The 19,183-nt window shown below is 41.9% G+C and overlaps 1 protein-coding gene across 2 annotated transcripts in view; it reads right to left on the bottom strand.

Annotated features, from left to right (window-relative positions):
- The window catches only part of LOC121573767 (ubiquitin carboxyl-terminal hydrolase 32), a 28,890-nt gene extending 10,907 nt beyond the window's left edge, over window positions 1–17,983 (bottom strand). The window contains exons 1-12 of one of the 2 annotated variants that reach the window (XM_041886007.2): window positions 17,786–17,983; window positions 16,780–16,926; window positions 10,077–10,204; window positions 3,143–3,248; window positions 2,759–2,877; window positions 1,725–1,884; window positions 1,058–1,189; window positions 865–972; window positions 652–767; window positions 433–495; window positions 249–332; window positions 80–141 (exon numbers count right to left, since the gene is read on the bottom strand). In XM_041886007.2, coding sequence (XP_041741941.1) covers window positions 80–141; window positions 249–332; window positions 433–495; window positions 652–767; window positions 865–972; window positions 1,058–1,189; window positions 1,725–1,884; window positions 2,759–2,877; window positions 3,143–3,248; window positions 10,077–10,204; window positions 16,780–16,926; window positions 17,786–17,843 — 1,283 coding nt within the window. In that variant the 5' untranslated portion in view covers window positions 17,844–17,983. The remainder of the gene's footprint in view (window positions 1–79; window positions 142–248; window positions 333–432; window positions 496–651; window positions 768–864; window positions 973–1,057; window positions 1,190–1,724; window positions 1,885–2,758; window positions 2,878–3,142; window positions 3,249–10,076; window positions 10,205–16,779; window positions 16,927–17,785) is intronic. The other variant, XM_041886008.2, reaches the window with a different exon arrangement.
- Window positions 17,984–19,183: the final 1,200 nt, after the last annotated feature.

The following is a 19,183-nucleotide window of genomic DNA, read 5'->3' as shown; positions in this document are numbered from 1 at the left end:
GATTGATTGATGAGGGGATAAGTAAGCATGTGTATGACAGCAGGAAAGGACAATGACATGGTGACACAGACACACATACCTGATTATCTGTCCCTCCTCTTCAGGGGAAGCAGGCCGCAGCCCCAGGACAATATGGCACACCTAGTGACCAACACGATAGCAGAAGACTGGTGATCCAGCAGAACAATAAAAGCATGCACAGCACATAATGGAGACCAAAGTAGAAACACACAGTGGCTGGCTCTTACCTGAAACAGCAGGTTGAGGAACTCATTGGCAAATGCACTCTTCACACTCCATATTTGGTAGTCCTCCAGGGTCAAATGCCCTTGCTAAAGAACACAATAACCACCAATAGCCGGTTTCAAAATTTTCTGACAACATTAAAGAAATCTGTATGAATGCCAAGTCATGCAAGCAGTAAGGTAATACCTTAGTGGTGTCATGCTCCTTCAGGATGTCTTCCACAATGGTATGGACATTACTGTGCGCTTCCTTAAGGGACAGAGGCAGGGTAAGGCTTAGGTAAGAAACCAGAGTGGTAATGGGACAGGTTCAAACAAACAAAACAATCTAATTACAAACATTACAACAGTTATCATTCTCTACAGTATGTCCATCATATGTCCAGTCTGGCCAAATGGAACTTACAGGTAGAAGATCTGTGCGATTGTCTTTCCACACCTCCAGTAATGCCCCAACCATTTCTGTGATTTCCTCTCGAGACAGAAGCCCATCATGGTCAACATCAAACACTTTGAAACAGACTGGGGAAAAGAAACAAGGTGAAAGTCACACATTGAAACTGTCAATGTGATGAAAGAATGACAAACAGCAAGGCTTAGTGCTTGTGTATGTACTTACACTTCTGTCTCTCTGCCAAAGGCCCTCTGCAGCAAGCAGATAGTCCACACGAGATTTCCTTAAAATCTATGTGATTGTCCCTGTTTTCATCAAAGGCATGAAACAAACCTGCACAGAAGGAGAAATGGACGTAACGATCGCCTTCAAAAGAAGTATCCAATAAATCAAATCCACATCCTGCGTATTCTCTTACCTTCACTTAGGGATGTATGAATAGGGGGAGAAATTAAAGGGACAAAGGTTTCCAGGTCAAATCGTCCGGTCCGAGACTGAGCTTTCAGCAGCCAGTATCTCTTCTCCAGGTCAATGATATCTGATTCCTCTACTGCAAGAGAAAATCAATAAGTGGCATGACAAGACTTGAGATCAAATCTGACCCCTAGCCTATTATTTATTAAAAACTGGGTGGTACGAGCCGTGAATGCTGATTGGCTGACAGACGTGGTATGTCAGACCGTATACCATGGGTACGACAAAACATTTATTTTTACTGCTCCAATTACATTGGTAACCAGTTTATAATAGCAATAAGGCACCTCGGGGGTTTGTGGTATATGGCCAATATACCATGGCTAAGGGCTGTATCCAGGCGTTGCGTCGTGCTTAACAACAGGCAATTATGTGCAAAGCTGTGTGCAAAGCTGCCATCAAGGCAAAGGGTGGCTATTTGAAGAATCTCAAATATAAAATATATTTTGCTACATGATTCCATATGTGTTATTTCATAGTTTTGATGTCTTCACTATTATTCTACAATGTAAAAAATTGTAAAAATAAAGAAAAACCCTTGAATGAGTAGGTGTGTCCAAACTTTTGACTGGTAGTGTATCTCCCAAAGGATCAGGATGACAGTCACTCACAGTGTGTTACTCCAGCCAAGGTCTGGTAGAAGGTGGGTGTGTCACTATCGTCTGTCAGGGTGACACACACCCCACTGGACAGGAGCCAGCGGGAGAAGGTGAAGGCATCCTTGTTGCTCAGGAGCCAGCTCTTAAATTTCTCATAGTTTACCTTCTCACCCTGGTAAAGAAAATAACAAGAGAGATCAACATATTGACAGGACCTCCACTAAGCCTTGAACAAAGGTGCAAAACACATACTGGAATTATCTTCTTATGTCAAGTAGCATTAGCAGCCATGTGCACTTGGTTAAACAGATAACAGAAGTCCTGTCAGCAGCTTACAATTAGATAAGACATGAGGATACATTAGGATATGTGGCATGTTTGTAGTGAACAAAAGTTGCAGATTAAAATTGACCTGGTAAGCGAGTAATAGCAGATTTGCACCCACCCTGGCGGTCATACAGTATGTGAAAACATGGCTGTCAAAATGTGTGTTTAAAACAGTAAAATACAGGTAACTGCCAAAATAAAGGAAATACTTGAGTAAATGAGGGATACAAAACCTATTGAAAGCAGGTGCTTCTACGTGTGGTTTCTGAGTTAATTTAGCAATTAAAATTCCATCATGCTTAGGGTCATGTATAAAAATGCCCAGTTGCCCATTATTTTAGATACCGTGGATAGAAGAATAGATCTTAGTAACTTTGAAAGAGGGGTCTCAAAGGAGCATAGGGGGTTTAAAGGGTGTGTGTCTCAGTCACCAGATCTCAACCCAATTTAACAATTATGGGAGATTCTGGAGTGGCACCTGAGACAGCGTTTTCCACCACCATCAACAAAACTCCAAATTATGGAATTTGTCATGGAAGAATGGTGTCGCATCCCTCCAATAGAGTTCCAGACACTTGTAGAATCTATGCCAAGGCGCATTGAGGCTGTTCTGGCAGCTCGTGGTGGCCCAACTCCCTCTTAAGACACTTTATGCTGGCATTTCCTTTATTTTGGCAGTTACCCGTACATATTCATTCAAATAAGGCATATGAGCTAACCTCAGAGAAACACTTCCTAAGAGAAAGTGGGATCTCTCCATCCACAGTCTGTAGCATGCTTTCCATGTCCTCTCGCGTTGCATGATTGCCAGAATCACTGGCAAACAGACTGAAAATATCTGAAGGAGAGCCACAAAAGAAGTTTAGCCTGATATGAAACTCTGTCACAGGTGACATTCACAATGGGGGTCCAAAAGAGGGGTCCATTTGTGTGAAGAGGGTCTATTTGTTAAAACTTCACATATTGTATACAAAGCCTTTGTTTAAAGATTATTCTCAGAGATCCTATTAAATTATTATGTCATTCTATGATTATTCTTGCAATTACATGGTCAACACAAACATCTATAGTGGTTCCATCAGTCTGTCTGTTACAATACTCACATTTAGCTTTTTCCTCATCACGTCCTCTAGTCAAGAGAACCAGGCCAACAATGAGGTTGTTGAAGTGCAGGCCTTTAGAGGTCCCACCGAATGAGCTGTATATCACCTAGAAACAGAGGAAGGGAGCTGGGTTCAATTCAGGTAAATATGTCAACTTATTCCTGTCCAGTCCTGACCTACTTTATTTGACGGATTGTTTTTTGGAGAGTGAGTGCCCTCTTAGAAATCGATAAAAACGTATATTATCTTAGATAACCCTGTCAAGTGGACTAAAATGTAATTAAAATATGCCAGCTTAGCTAGCTAGTTTGCTAAGTTTGTGCTCTTCTGGTGAGTCTATCGGCTACAATCTCTCCCGAGTCATTCACCTTAAAAAGCACAAGAAAGAGAATTGACACCCACCATCTCAGATTGTTCTGAAATCATTTCGGTAGTTAGAAACAGATAAGCGTTCCTGAAACATTTTATTGAAAGACCATTTGAACTCTGAGAAATTAAGCTAATTGAGTGCACCAAATTGGCCATTTTAAATGTATAAGATTCATATAATATTCAATAAATATAGTACCTAACATCCGATTTGGACCCAACTTTTTTCTAACAATGAGTAAGACATGAGGAATCCAAAGAAATTGTCAAAAGCCACTCACGGAAGTTGGGTACTACCCAGATAGAGGGATAGGCTCAGGGATTTTCAACCTCATGAGCAACATTTTTACTGGTTGAGAATACATTGAGTGTGTGGCCTATTCCCTTCAAAAAAGGTCTGGAGCAGTTATACCTTTTCCAGTGAACAAGCAAACCACTAGGCTACAGCAGTTCTAATGGTTTCAATGGTTGTGGTCTCTAATGGTCTTCAAAAGGTAAATATCCCAAAAACACACTGCATTGTGTTTTGCAATAGTTTCTATTGGTGAGTGGCTTAAATTGTTTATATAATGGTGTATTGCGTAGGTTTAATGGTTTCTAATGGACTTAATGGTAAATGTTCTAATTGGTTCTTTTTTTTTTTTAATAGGGTTGTCACGCTCAGCATTTCAGCCACTTGCCAATTGCTCCAACGTTTTGGGCTAGTAGGAAATGTCTTCATGAGAATTGCACCATAGGGAAAGACCTCAGAGTTGCCATTCATTGGACTATTCAAGGAAAGTTAGTTTGAAGCATTTGAGGTTGCTAAAAGAAGGACAAACTAAATTGTTTTCATGGAGGACAGGTTTGACTTGTGAGGATGACCACACAATTTGCTTTCATCATGAGCAAAAGCTATTGATTTTCTACCCAAACTTCCAAAGAAAATGTTGTGATTCATTTAATAAACACATGAAAGCAGTAAATAGATCACTCAGAAGTAAATGTGTAGGTGGCTAAGAATTAAGGGAATGTTCAGTGACAATGTCATCCCTGGAATGAAACTGCGTCCATGATGTCACATTGCTTTCAATGAAAAAAGTGACAATGGAGAGCCACATAATTAATCTGGTCATGATGTTGAGGGGCTGCTAAAAGAATGAAGTCCTGTCTTGACTCCAGTTTAAGTGACATTGGTGTAAGTCCACTACGGCTCCATGGAGTGGCATCTCATTCCAAGGTATGCTGTGCAAAAATAAATCTTCACGTGCAGATGAAGTTCAAAGATGCACAATCCACCATACATCAGCAGGCTGCTCAATCTGTTAATGTATCTCCTGAGGAACTGGCGCCTCAGAGCAGCCTGAGATCTTTAAAGAAATTCAGCAAAATGCTGAAGATCTTGACAGGCTCGTTTACTTAATGAAAGAAAAACTAATTATCCAGCAGAAAGTAAAAGATTCAAAAATAATAATGGCTCCACCATCATGGTCTATAGTCAAAACTAAAGAGGTCTTTAATGTCCGTGTTTACATATGGGCAGCAAGAAAACTGGCTTCAGAGAAAGGTATCATGGAGTTGCCAAAGCAGAAAACTGGAAAATCATTGCCAAAGAGTGGAGGATTTGGTCATTAGATTCTACAATGACAATGTAATATATAGTAGACTTATGCCAGGGGAAAAGGATTTTGTCAAATTCAAAGTTCATGAGCAGAAGAGACTCATTCTGTGCAACCTTAAAGAACTGTATGCAGCTTTCAAAAATAAATGTCCAGTATACAAAAGTTTTTTTTCCAAATTATGCAGTCTATGTCCGAAGCATTGTGTGGCAGTCAGCTCATCTGGAACACACTCTGTGTGTATGTACAATACACCAAAATGTCACTAATGCTAAATGCAGTTAAGGTGGATAAGGACTGCCATGCATTAGTGGACCTGATGGTGTTGTGCATAGATGTGATGTGAAAGTGTTTATCATAGAACAGGACATGGAAAATGTGCACATAGAACTCAGTGAAAGACACAAGACCTCTGCCAGGAACCCGCAGCTTCCATCACTTTGTTCTACTCTCCAAAAGCCTCATCAAGAGTTTCCAGTAACCAGGTTTCCATCCAACCATTTCATGCGACTGAATTACCTGACGCAAGAAAAAAGTCACGACCGGGCTGATGGAAACAGGATATGCAGGTACAAATGTATAAATGCCGACAGACAATTTGTTCATTCGACATGGTGTCAGTAAAATGTGTTATGCGAGAAATGGCAGTGGAAACGCATTTATGGGCAAATATTGATATAATAACCATCAAATCGAAGTAAACTTGGAGTCACGCGATATGTTGTGTGGTCCTCTCACTACGACTTGGGAAACCATGCAGTTTTGTAGGCTACAGATGAAATAAGTTATGATGAACTTCACAGGGTGGTCAAAGTGCATTTGATGTGCTTGATGCTCCTTTAAATAGCGAGGGTCTTATTCTAGTGACATGATGATCGATGCTTGGCAGCCGTTTGACAAATAAAAATGATATCGCTATATCCATAATAATTTCAATATAGGTAGCCTACCCGTAATGTATCTGCGAGCTGTTGGCTAGAGCGCAAGTGGCAAGACCAGAGTGGGCACGTTTGCTATATAACGCAACAGTTTTGGGACAAAACCATCAGTAGCATTAAATGCGATGAATACCCATTTAACTTGTATTTTTCATTCGGTACATAGGAGTTTAACTGCAAAAGTTATTTTTATGTGCACTACGTCAAAACGCACACTTTTATCCACAATACGTCAGTTTTATGGAAACATCTCTGGTGGGAAAAGGCGCATATTGTTTCATGTAGATTTTAGAATATTTGCATGAAAATCTGTCACAAATTGGATGGAAACCTAGCTACTGACACATTATGCCATTAAGTTTGACTTAGTCCTCGGAAAACCCATAGATGAGTATACAATGGTGAATGTGCGAGCATCTGATTTTCTAGTTTGCTGCTTTGATGATGAATACTGGATTGTAATTGTGGATGATAACATGGACATAAAAGGTGAAATTAACGCATCCCAAGTTATCCAGCAAGGTTATTTTATTGGCCAAATAGAGAGAACACATGTTATGTTCCAAAAACAAGCATAATCTGCACCATTAAAGGGATACTTCATGCTAGCAGATACCCATAGACTTCCAGTCATTGAGCTAACGCTAGTTAGCATTGAATCACAAAACTACCCCTTAACTTCTTTCATACTGGACACACAAAAATGGTATCCACAAGTTCATCTGACTCTGGGGAAGTAGATAAAGGGCCTCATTGACAAAATCCCAAAGTATCCCTTTAAGGCACCAACCAGAGCAACGGGTCATCAATATAATTTAGGATATGGCGACATCACTGCAATAGATGCACTGAAGAAAGAAAAGAAAGTGAAATAATTAACTGAAGAATGAGTAGTCCTCAATGTGGTTTTATTTTCATATGATTTTTCTTTGAGATGTATATGGACAAAATAGTTATAACTTTAACGATTCACTCTACATGTATAAATCATTATCATCTGAATGTTATGTTTTGAAATAACATTGAGGTGGATTTTTGTAAAAACACTTTTACCTAATGACAGGAACAGCACCATCTAGTGGTCAGAATACGTTAATCAGGTTGTTTGATGGGCCATAAACCTAACTTCAATGACTAATTTCTCTGAACAGGGGGGGACATCAGATTAACAAGGAATACATTACAAAGGATGAAGAAGCAATACTCCCAAGCCACAGCTCCATACTACTTGTCAGACATGGAGAACTGATACTGTATACTGGTTGTTGGGGTGTGATTGGCATGGGGTGTGGGGATCCGTGGGTGGCTTTTCACCATTACTTTGGATTCTTCATGTCTGGAAAGAAGTTTGGTCAAAATCGGATGTTAGGTACTATATTTATTTAATATTATGTGAATCCTATCAATTAAAATGGCCAATTTGGGTGCAATCAATTAGCTTAATTTCTCAGATAATGTTGCAAGAATTAGAGGTCTTCACGTGTCCAAAAAGGAGGAGGGAGAGACAGCAACCAACCAACCTGACTCGCGCTATAGTAGACTAATAGCTTCCATAGCTAGGTTATTTATCATCAAATATGATTACGTAGTACCTGTCTTGACTGTGTCGAACCGGGAGAAGCTAGTTAAATTAGCCAACGTTAGCTAGCTAGGCTAACTGAGGAAGCAGTGCATGCGCTTTCTCATCCTATTGTTAAGTGATCATGCCCTCGAAGCCGGTGTTTGGAGGATACAGTGGGGAAAAAAAGTATTTAGTCAGCCACCAATTGTGCAAGTTCTCCCACTTAAAAAGATGAGAGAGGCCTGTAATTTTCATCATAGGTACACGTCAACTATGACAGACAAAATGAGAAAAGAAAATCCAGAAAATCACATTGTAGGATTTTTTATGATTTTATTTGCAAATGATGGTGGAAAATAAGTATTTGGTCAATAACAAAAGTTTCTCAATACTTTGTTATATACCCTTTGTTGGCAATGACACAGGTCAAACGTTTTCTGTAAGTCTTCACAGGGTTTTCACACACTGTTGCTGGTATTTTGGCCCATTCCTCCATGCATATCTCCTCTAGAGCAGTGATGTTTTGGGGCTGTCGCTGGGCAACACAGATTTCAACTCCCTCCAAAGATTTTCTATGGGGTTGAGATCTGGAGACTGGCTAGGCCACTCCAGGACCTTGAAATGCTTCTTACGAAGCCACTCCTTCGTTGCCCGGGCGGTGTGTTTGGGATCATTGTCATGCTGAAAGACCCAGCCACGTTTCATCTTCAATGCCCTTGCTGATGGAAGGAGGTTTTCACTAAAAATCTCATGATACATGGCCCCATTCATTCTTTCCTTTACACGGATCAGTCGTCCTGGTCCCTTTGCAGAAAAACAGCCCCAAAGCATGATGTTTCCACCCCCATGCTTCATAGTAGATATGGTGTTCTTTGGATGCAACTCAGCATTCTTTGTCCTCCAAACACGACGAGTTGAGTTTTTACCAAAAAGTTCTATTTTGGTTTCATCTGACCATATGACATTCTCCCAATCCTCTTCTGGATCATCCAATGCACTCTAACAAACTTCAGATGGGCCTGGACATGTACTGGCTTAAGCAGGGGGACACGTCTCGCACTGCAGGATTTGAGTCCCTGGCGGCGTAGTGTGTTACTGATGGTAGGCTTTGTTACTTTGGTCCCAGCTCTCTGCAGGTCATTCACTAGGTCCCCCCGTGTGGTTCTGGGATTTTTGCTCACCGTTCTTGTGATCATTTTGACCCCACGGGGTGAGATCTTGCATGGAGCCCCAGATCGAGGGAGATTATCAGTGGTCTTGTATGTCTTCCATTTCCTAATAATTGCTCCCACAGTTGATTTCTTCAAACCAAGCTGCTTACCTATTGCAGATTCAGTCTTCCCACCCTGGTGCAGGTCTACAATTTTGTTTCTGGTGTCCTTTGACAGCTCTTTGGTCTTGGCCATAGTGGAGTTTGGAGTGTGACTGTTTGAGGTTGTAGACAGGTGTCTTTTATACTGATAACAAGTTCAAACAGGTGCCATTAATACAGGTAACGAGTGGAGGACAGAGGAGCCTCTTAAAGAAGAAGATACAGGTCTGTGAGAACCAGAAATCTTGCTTGTTTGTAGGTGACCAAATACTTATTTTCCACCATAATTTGCAAATAAATTCATTAAAAATCCTACAATGTGATTTTCTGGATTTTTTTTCCTCAATTTGTCTGTCATAGTTGACGTGTACCTATGATGAAAATTACAGGCCTCTCTCATCTTTTTAAGTGGGAGAACTTGCACAATTGGTGGCTGACTAAATACTTTTTTCCCCCACTGTATATTGGCACGGGTGTTGGTAACCCGTTATATAACGGGATACCAACATATTCAAATAATGATTGACATATTTTCATTAATTTACTATTTCATCCTTCCACAAGATATAGTCCCAACACAAATCTAGGGTTGCTACCCAAGCCGGCTGGTCGTTCATTCTATCGGTTCGGTTGCTAGAGACGCCTATCCTTCTCCTTTAACTTGTAATTCCATCTTCCATCGATTAGATATCTCCTAACTTTTGCCACACACGGAGCGAGGCTCTATGGCTGTAGCCTATTGCCGCTTTGATGACTTATGATTGGCCAACAACAAGCTACATGCGCCACTCTCGTGAAAAACAAATTATAAATTATAACATTTCTCTCTCGCTCTCTCTCTACTGCAACAGTCGCGTTCGGCCTTCCTGACAAGTCAGTTAAAATTACACATACCCGAGACCTATCACAATCATATCAGATCCAAACCAGACTCGTGACATTATTTAGAATTCTGGATCCGGACAGGTGGTCTCGGGTACAGGTGGATCCGTGAAGACCTCTAGCAGGAATGCTAATCTTATCTGTTTCTAACTACAGAAACGATATAAGAACAATCTGAGATGGTGGGTGCCATGGCTTGCTGAAATGACATGGAGACTCTCCCATCAGACCTCATGTAACACCGGGGCCGTCTTGTCTGTTGAACTAGGCTCACCTCAGCAACCCTGGGTGGTACGACGTCTCCCAGCACCTCCCTGAGGAAGCACTGCTGGCTCATGTAACAGGACAGGCCACTGGTCCTCCTGAAGGCATCCTTCAGACGCTGGAGCTCCACATCAGTGACTGGGAGGGTTAGAGACACAGTGATTGTGAGGAATATACACAATCGCTTTTCTGTAAATTAAACATGGACTGTATGGTCAGGCAGAGCATTAAACCATGGTCACCAATACAAGCTTAGGCTATCTTCATAAACCAAACCTACAACCACGACTACCATGGCTGTTAAATTGTATTACTATAGCAACTATCATAACTAATCAGTAATTGCGGGAAGGTTTATGTCTGCCACTCAGCCAGATTTGTAAATGCTTGCAAGTGCTCAGCACTACAATAGAGTACTGGCAGAGCCACATACACCACCATCATCAACAACAACAACAGTATACTGCTAGTTAGCTACATCAGCTGTTAGCTATATGGCTTTTCTAGGTCCCTGATTGCACAAGTTCCAGCTCTAGGCTAGGCCTGAATATCATAACATAACATAAATTTAAACATTGGCACAGCACCAGACAGACACAATGTCAACAATACAGTACAGGAAGAGACACAAATACACAAACAACATTAGTATACTGCTAGTTAATGTTAGCTGTCAGCTAGCTATACTGAACCAAAATAAACGCAACATGCTACAATTTCAATGATTTTACTGAGTTACAGTTCATATAAGAATCGGTCAATTGAATTAAATTAATTAGGCCCTAATCTATGGATTTCTCATGACTGGGCAGGGGCACATCCATGGCTGGGCATAGGCCCACCCACTGGGGAGCCAGGCCCAGACAATCAGAATTAGTTTTCCCCACAAAAGGGCTTTATTACAGACAGAAATACTCAGTTTAATCAGCTGTCCGGGTGGCTTGTCTCAGACAATCCTGCAGGTGAAGAAGCCGTATGTGGAGGTCCTGGGCTGGCGTGGTTAAACGTGGTCTGCGGTTGTGAGGCCGGTTGGACATACTGCCAAATTCTCTAAAACGACGTTGGAGGCGGCTTATGGTAGAGAAATGAACATTACATTTTCTACCAACAGCTCTGGTGGACATTCCTGCAGTCAGCATGCCAATTGCACGCTCCCTCAAAACTTGACACGTCTGTGTCATTGTGTTCTGTGACAAAACTGCACATTTTAGAGTGGCCTTGTATTGTCCCCAGCACATGCTGTTTAATCAGATTATTGATATGCCACACCTGTCAGGTGGATGGATTATCTTGGCAAAGGAGAAATGCTCACTAACAGGGATGTAAACATTTGTGCACAAAAGTTGAGAGAAATACGTTTTTTGTGCATATTAAACATTTCTGGGATCTTTTATTTCAGCTCATGAAACATGGGACCAACACTTTACATGTTGCGTTTATATTTTTGTTCAGTATAGATAGCCTTAATAGGTCTGTGATTGCACAGTAGGCCAAGCTCTCAAACTTTAGGCTTGGGTTCCACAACTGGCTGTGATTTTTTATATATACAGTTGAAGTCGTAAGTTTACATACACTTAGGTTGGAGTCATTGAAACTCGTTTTTCAACCACTCCACAAATGTATTGTTAACAAACTATAGTTTTGGCAAGTCGGTTAGGACATCTACTTTGTGCATGACACAAGTACATTTTCCAACAATTGTTTACAGACAGATTCTTTCACTTATAATTCACTGTATCACAATTCCAGTGGGTCAGAAGTTTACATACACTAAATTGACTGTGCCTTTAAACAGCTTGGAAAATTCCAAAAAATTATGTCATGGCTTTAAAAGCTTCTGATAGGCTAATTGACATCATTTGAGTCAATTGGAGGTGTACCTGTGGATGTATTTCAAGGCCTACCTTCAACCTCAGTGCCTCTTTGCTTGACATCATGGGAACATCAAAAGAAATCAGCCAAGACCTCAGAAAAAAAATTGTAGACCTCCACAAGTCTGGTTCATCCTTGGGAGCAATTTCCAAAAGCCTGAAGGTTCCACGTTCATCTGTACAAACAATAGTACGCAAGTATAAACACCATGGGCCACCCAGCCATCATACCACTCAGGAAGGAGACGCGTTCTGTCTCCTAGAGATGAATGTACTTTGGTGCGAAAAGTGCAAATCAATCCCAGAACAACAGCAAATGAACTTGTGAAGATGCTGGAGGAAACAAGTACAAAAGTCTCTATATCCACAGTAAAATGAGTCCTATATCGACATAATCTGAAAGGCCGCTCAGCAAGGAAGAAGCCACTGCTCCAAAACCGCCATAAAAAAGCAAGACTACGGTTTGCAACTGCACATGGGGACAAAGATGGTACTTTTTGGAGAAATGTCCTCCGGTCTGATGAAACAAAAATAGAACTGTTTGGCCATAATGACCATTGTTATGTTTGGAGGAAAAAGGGGGTTGCTTGCAAGGCAAAGAACACCATCCCAACCGTGAAGCACAGGGGTGGCAGCATCATGCTGTGGGGGTGCTTTGCTGCAGGAGGGACTGGTGCACTTCACAAAATAGATGGCATCATGAGGAAGGAAAATTATGTGGATATATTGAAGCAACATCTCAAGACATCAGTCAGGAAGTTAAAGCTTGGTCACAAATTGTTCTTCCAAATGGACAATGACCCCAAGCATACTTCCAAAGATGTGGCAAAATGGCTTAAGGACAACGAAGTCAAGGTATTGGAGTGGCCATCACAAAGCCCTGACCTCAATCATATAGAAAATGTGTGGGCAGAACTGAAAAAGCGTGTGCAAGTAAGGAGGCCTACAAACCTGACTCAGTTACACCAGCTCTGTCAGGAGGAATGGGCCAAAATTCACCCAACTTACTGTGGGAAGTCTGTGGAAGGCTACCTGAAACGTTTGACCCAAGTTAAACAATTTAAAGGCAATGCTACCAAATACTAATTGAGTGTATGTAAACTTCTGCTGACCCACTGGGAATGTGATGAAATAAATAAAAGCTGAAATAAATCATTCTACTATTATTCTGACATTTCACATTCTTAAAATGAAGTGGTGATCCTAACTGACCTAAGACAGGGAATTTTTACTAGGATTAAATGTCAGGAATTGTGAAAAACTGAGTTTAAATGTATTCGGCTAAGGTGTATGCAAAACTTCCGACTTCAACTGTATATATAAACTCAGCAAAAAAAGAAACGCCCCTTTTTCAGGACCCTGTCTTTCAAAGATAATTCATAAAAATCAAAATAACTTCACAGATCTTCATTGTAAAGGGTTTAAACACTGTTTCCCATGCTTGTTCAATGAACCATAAACAATTAATGAACATGCACCTGTGGAACGGTCGTTAAGACACTAACAGCTTACAGACGGTAAGGCAATTAAGGTCACAGTTATGAAAACTTAGGACACTAAAGAGGCCTTTCTACGGACTCTGAAAAACACCAAAAGAAAGATGCCCAGGATCCCTGCTCATCTGCGTTAACGTGCCTTAGGCATGCTGCAAGGAAGCATGAGGACTGCAGATGTGGCCAGGGCAATAAATTGCAATGTCCGTATTGTGAGATGCCTAAGACAGCGCTACAGGGAGACAGGACGGACAGCTGATCGTCCTCGCAGTGGCAGACCACATGTAACAACACCTGCACAGGATCGGTACATCCGAACATCACACCTGCGGGACAGGTACAGGATGGCAACAACAACTGCCCGAGTTACACCAGGAACGCACAATCCCTCCATCAGTGCGCAGACTGTCCGCAATAGGCTGGGAGAGGCTGGACTGAGGGCTTGTAGGCCTGTTGTAAGGCAGGTCCTCACCAGACATCACCGGCAACAACGTCGCCTATGGGCACAAACCCACCGTCATTAGACCAGACAGGACTGGCAAAAAGTGCTCTTCACTAACGAGTCGCGGTTTTGTCTCACCAGGGGTGATGGTCGGATTCGTGTTTATCGTCGAAGGAATGAGCGCTACACCGAGGCCTGTACTCTGGAGCGGGATCGATTTGGAGGTGGATGGTCTGTCATGGTCTGGGGCGGTGTGTCACAGCATCATCGGACTAAGCTTGTTGTCATTGCAGGCAACCTCAACGCTGTGCGTTACAGGGAAGACATCCTCCTCCCTCATGTGGTACCCTTCCTGCAGACTCATCCTGACATGACCCTCCAGCATGACAATGCCACCAGCCATACTGCTTGTTCTGTGCGTGATTTCCTGCAAGACAGAAATGTCAGTGTTCTGCCATGGCCAGCGAAGAGCCTGGATCTCAATCCCATTGAGCACGTCTGGGACCTGTTGGATCGGAGGGTGAAGGCTAGGGCCATTACCCCCAGAAATGTCCGGGAACTTGCAGGTGCCTTGGTGGAAGAGTGGGGTAACATCTCACAGCAAGAACTGGCAAATCTGGTGCATTCCATGAGGAGATGCACTGCAGTACTTAATGCAGCTGGTGACCACACCAGATACTGTGGTCCTCTGTAGCTCAGCTGGTAGAGCACGGCGCTTGTAACGCCAAGGTAGTGGGTTCGATCCCCGGGACCACCCATACACAAAAAAAATGTATGCACGCATGACTGTAAGTCGCTTTGGATAAAAGCTTCTGCTAAATGGCATATTATATTATATTATATAGATACTGACTGTTACTTTTGATTTTGACCCCCCCTTTCTTCAGGGACACATTATTCAATTTATGTTAGTCACATGTCTGTGGAACTTGTTCAGTTTATGTCTCAGTTGTTGAATCTTGTTATGTTCATACAAATATTTACACATGTTAAGTTTGCTGAAAATAAACGCAGTTGACAGTGAGAGGATGTTTATTTTTTTGCTGAGTTTATATATAACACAGTACCAGTCAAAGGTTTGGACACACCTACTCATTCCAGGGTTTTGTTGTTGGAACATTGCTGCGGGGACTTGCTTCCATTCAGCCACAAGAGCATTAGTGAGGTCAGGCACTGATGTTGGGCGATTAGGCCTGGCTCGCAGTCTGCGTTCCAATTCATCCCAAAGTGTTCGATGAGGTTGAGGTCAGGGCTCTGTGCAGGCCAGTCAAGTTCTTCTACACCGATCTCGACAAACCATTTCTGTATGGACCTCCCTTTGTGCACGGGGGCATTGTCATGCTGAAACAGGAAAGGGCCTTCCCAAAACTGTTGCCATAAAGTTGGAAGCACAGAATCGTCTAGAATGTATTTGTATGCTGTAGCGTTAAGATTTCCCTTCACTGGAACTAAGGGGCCTAGCCCGAACCATGAAAAACAGCCCCAGACCATAATTCCTTCCCCACCAAACTATGGTTGGCACTATGCATTCGGGCAGGTAGCGTTCTACTGCCATCTGCCAAACCCAGATTCGTCCGTGGGACTGCCAGATGGTGAAGCGTGATTCATCACTCCAGAGAACGCGTTTCCACTGCTCCAGACTCCAACGGCGGCGAGCTTTACACCACTCCAGCCGACACTTGGCATTGCGCATGGTGATCTTAGAAGTGTGTGAAGCTGCTCGGCCATGGAAATCCATTTCATGAAGCTCCCGACTAACACAGTTCTTGTGCTGATGTTGCTTCCATAGGCAGTTTGGAACTCAAGGACAGGCGATTTTTACACGCTTCAACACTCTACGGTCCCCTTCTGTGAGCTTGTGTGGCTACAACTTCACGGCTGAGCCGTTGTTGGTCCTAGACGTTTCCACTTCACAATAGCAGCATTTACAGTTGACCGGGGCAGCTCTAGCAGGGCAGAGATTTGACCAAATTACTTGTTGGAAAGGTGCAACGTTGAAAGTCACTGAGCTCTTCAGTAAGGCCATTCTACTGCCAATTGTTTCCTATTGAGATTGCATGGCTGTGTGCTCAATTTTATACACCTGTCAGCAACGGGTGTGGCTGAAATAGCCGAATCCACTAATTTGAAGGGGTGTCCATATACTTTTGTATATATAGTGTTTAATGAATATGTCAAATTGAAACACTGAGGGGGTTCGATTAATCTCGCCCGGGTGCCCATGAAGGTGTGTTTCGCATCTGATGAAAGTTGATTTCATTCGATTTGGAGCCAGGTGCCCCTTTCAAAGCCCCCGCGATGTCAGCTCAAAACAAAGGTCACATAATTAAGCACATGTAGTAATTAGTAGGATTCTGTGTTTTCCCATGCAAAAGTTATTGCTTTTGATAAAAATGCTTAATCTGCCTTCCAAATGAAAAATAGTTCGAAAATTTAAACATTTATGGAAAGAAATGTATGTTTCTGGACGATGCCTTGTTGATAAAATGACTGAGCGGCACAGATTACTGTTCGATTTGAAAATGGCGCTCCTCCCCGTTTTCGCCCGATTACGTGACTGGCCTTTGCCCGATGCCCCGCGTCTCAGCATAATCGAATCCGCCCATCCACACATTACCACCAAGCAGACACAATGTCAACAAACAGCTAGCATTGACGTTAGCCTCTCAGTGCAGCGGCTACTTGGTGTCATAAATGTACTTCTAGTTGACAGAAATGCAGATAGCTCTAGGTCTTAGTTACCAGTCGTTGGCCTCTACCTGATCCAGAGGGCAGTAGCGTTTTTAGGGTCAATAAGATAGCCTTCTGAAAAAAAATTAAGTCCATTGTGGTATGGGTCAGATTGACCCGCAGTTTAAACACACTCAAGACAGTCAATTTTGATTACATTGGAAGCTGACAGTCTACCTTGACTTCGTTGTGGTGACGGTAACAATACTATGTTACCATCTTTAGACTTCCATGTCCTCTCTTCTCTGGATGATGGTTGTTGCATGCTCTCGCTCTCTCTCATCTGATGGAGGGGATGTATGGCAGACTCCTCCTCTGAATCCTCTTCACCAAAGAAAAATTCCCAATCTGGATCATCAACAGCATTGTCCTCTATCTCTGAAATATCCTCTCTCTGAAACCTATTCTTCTATTTCACTGTCACAGTCCAAAATTACTGATAAGGCTTCATTGACAAAATCTTTTGGAGCTCATTTTTGATTGTCTGTGTCAGAGGTCTGCTGCTCTCGCACTGAGAAGAAGCTTGGGAAAGCTCCTTTTCACCCAAACATAATTATAAAAGTGCAACCAGAACCAGTCAAAACAAAATACATCAAAGACACTTGTTTATTTTGGACCTGTGCAACTATCTATACTCATAAAAGCCTCCGGTCAAAATGACCCACAGCATCATGTTTGTATACACAATCTACACATACATTCCACAACACATCAGTGTGTCCACATTTTGCAGTTAGGTTCATGACCCTAAATGAGGAAAAGTCATTTAATTTCATGAAGAAAAAGAGAGGTTAACCAGTATTTTAGACAACTCAAAAGTGGAAATGGGTCAAATTGACCCACAACATAATAGGAGGATTAATTTACCTAGCTAACAGCAGGACTGCGCCTTATTATTGCTAGCTAGAAACTAGCTTGCTAACTTAATTTGTTAGCTAACCTGGACCAGCTAGTATATTTTAATTACACCTTAGTTCACTTGACACGGTTATCTAGCTAGTTAGTTGCCTGTCACAATGTTGTTCGCCATCTATAGCTAGTAACGTTAGTTACACATTCCCCATCCACCAGTTAACGTCAGCTAGCCTTAGAGACAGCTAGCCAGGTAGCTAATGAAGCTAACGCTAGTGTTTACATCTAACTGGCTGGCTAGCCAAGGTTAGCAACTCATCAATTATATTACCTCTGTTGATGGCCTCTTCGTACGAGAGGAAACCTATCCTTGACTCTTTGGCTCCCATGTTTTACTCATTTCATAGCAACAGCTTAACAAATATAATAGGATGTTAGCAACTGCTTTATTCGTTTAGCTTGTACACTGCTGTCAAATCTATCTAATGACGTTGCAAGCTAGCTAGCTATGTGTCTACTGACGCCTTGCCAACACCACCCCCCCCTGAGTCACGTGATCACCAGTCAAGGCCCTTTAATTATTTCAGGAATGTGCGTTTACATATTCAAGACTTACTGACTAGCTATTTAGTAAAGCTTGTATTTATTGGCAAAGAATAACGGACACAGATTCATAATGTACAAACAAGTTTAATATCATTATAATTTAATGGTGGTTCATTGGACTATGCAGTGGCGGAGTCCTAGCCTGGGTAGCAGTCTTGTTAGCTAACATTCCACGCCTACCTACTGGCACTGGAATGTTAGCTAAAAAGACTGCTACCCAGTCTAGCAGAGTCCTGCTGGAGCCCGCGTTACATACACAAGCCAAATAACGTTCATGCACTGATGATGATGTCAATGTTTACATGTTAGTGCTGAGCGATTAATGCTTTTTGAGGTCGTTTCGGTTTAATTATTAAACAATATACACTGTTTTCAATTTTGATGTTTTTTTTGTTGTTACATTTAATGCATTATGAAATAATTACATTAAAATGATGAGCTTTTCAATGGAAATTCCAAAGCCTAAAATAGTGAACATTCAATTGCCAAAAAATTGAAAGTATGCCATTGTCTTTGTCATGTCCACATACAAAAATAGGACATTACTATGAAATAAAATATTTGTTTTACTTAACTACTTTTTCATTCCTTAAACTCATCATCGATGCTCACTGCCTGGTCTCAGACTAGACATAACATAGTAAATGTAAATTCATCAAACTCAAATTAGTATGATATGTTACATTTGGTATGGTTACATAAGACAGAAGGTTACTTAAGGCAAAAACTAAAGGAGGGTGGTTGGTCGGGGTGGGTGTAGTCTCCCGAGTGGCGCAGTGGTCTAAGGCACTTACCTAGCTAACAGTAGGACTGCGCCTTATTATTGCTAGCTAGAAACTAGCTTGCTAACTTAATTATCTCTGTTCTCCCCATACTGTACTGTCTTTAGTCATCCTATTTAAGTAGGCTAGCCTACCGTCTGCAGAGCTGTCCGACAATCATTTTACTTGTTTTTCAAAGTAGATATGGCATACTTTCACGAACTGTCTCTATCCCCCTCTCTCCTCGTTGTATTGTGTACATTCCCCATGCATGCTGCGGTGTATGCGTTCTGTGTCTATCTAACCAACGTACCAAGCATATAAGCACAGAGTTCCTAATCATACTGTTTGGTCTTTGGTAA

This window comes from Coregonus clupeaformis, chromosome 9, assembly GCF_020615455.1.
Source record: "Coregonus clupeaformis isolate EN_2021a chromosome 9, ASM2061545v1, whole genome shotgun sequence".
NCBI lineage: Eukaryota > Metazoa > Chordata > Actinopteri > Salmoniformes > Salmonidae > Coregonus > Coregonus clupeaformis.
Note: the sequence above shows the minus strand (reverse complement) of the source record. Positions and strands in the feature narration are given on the sequence as shown.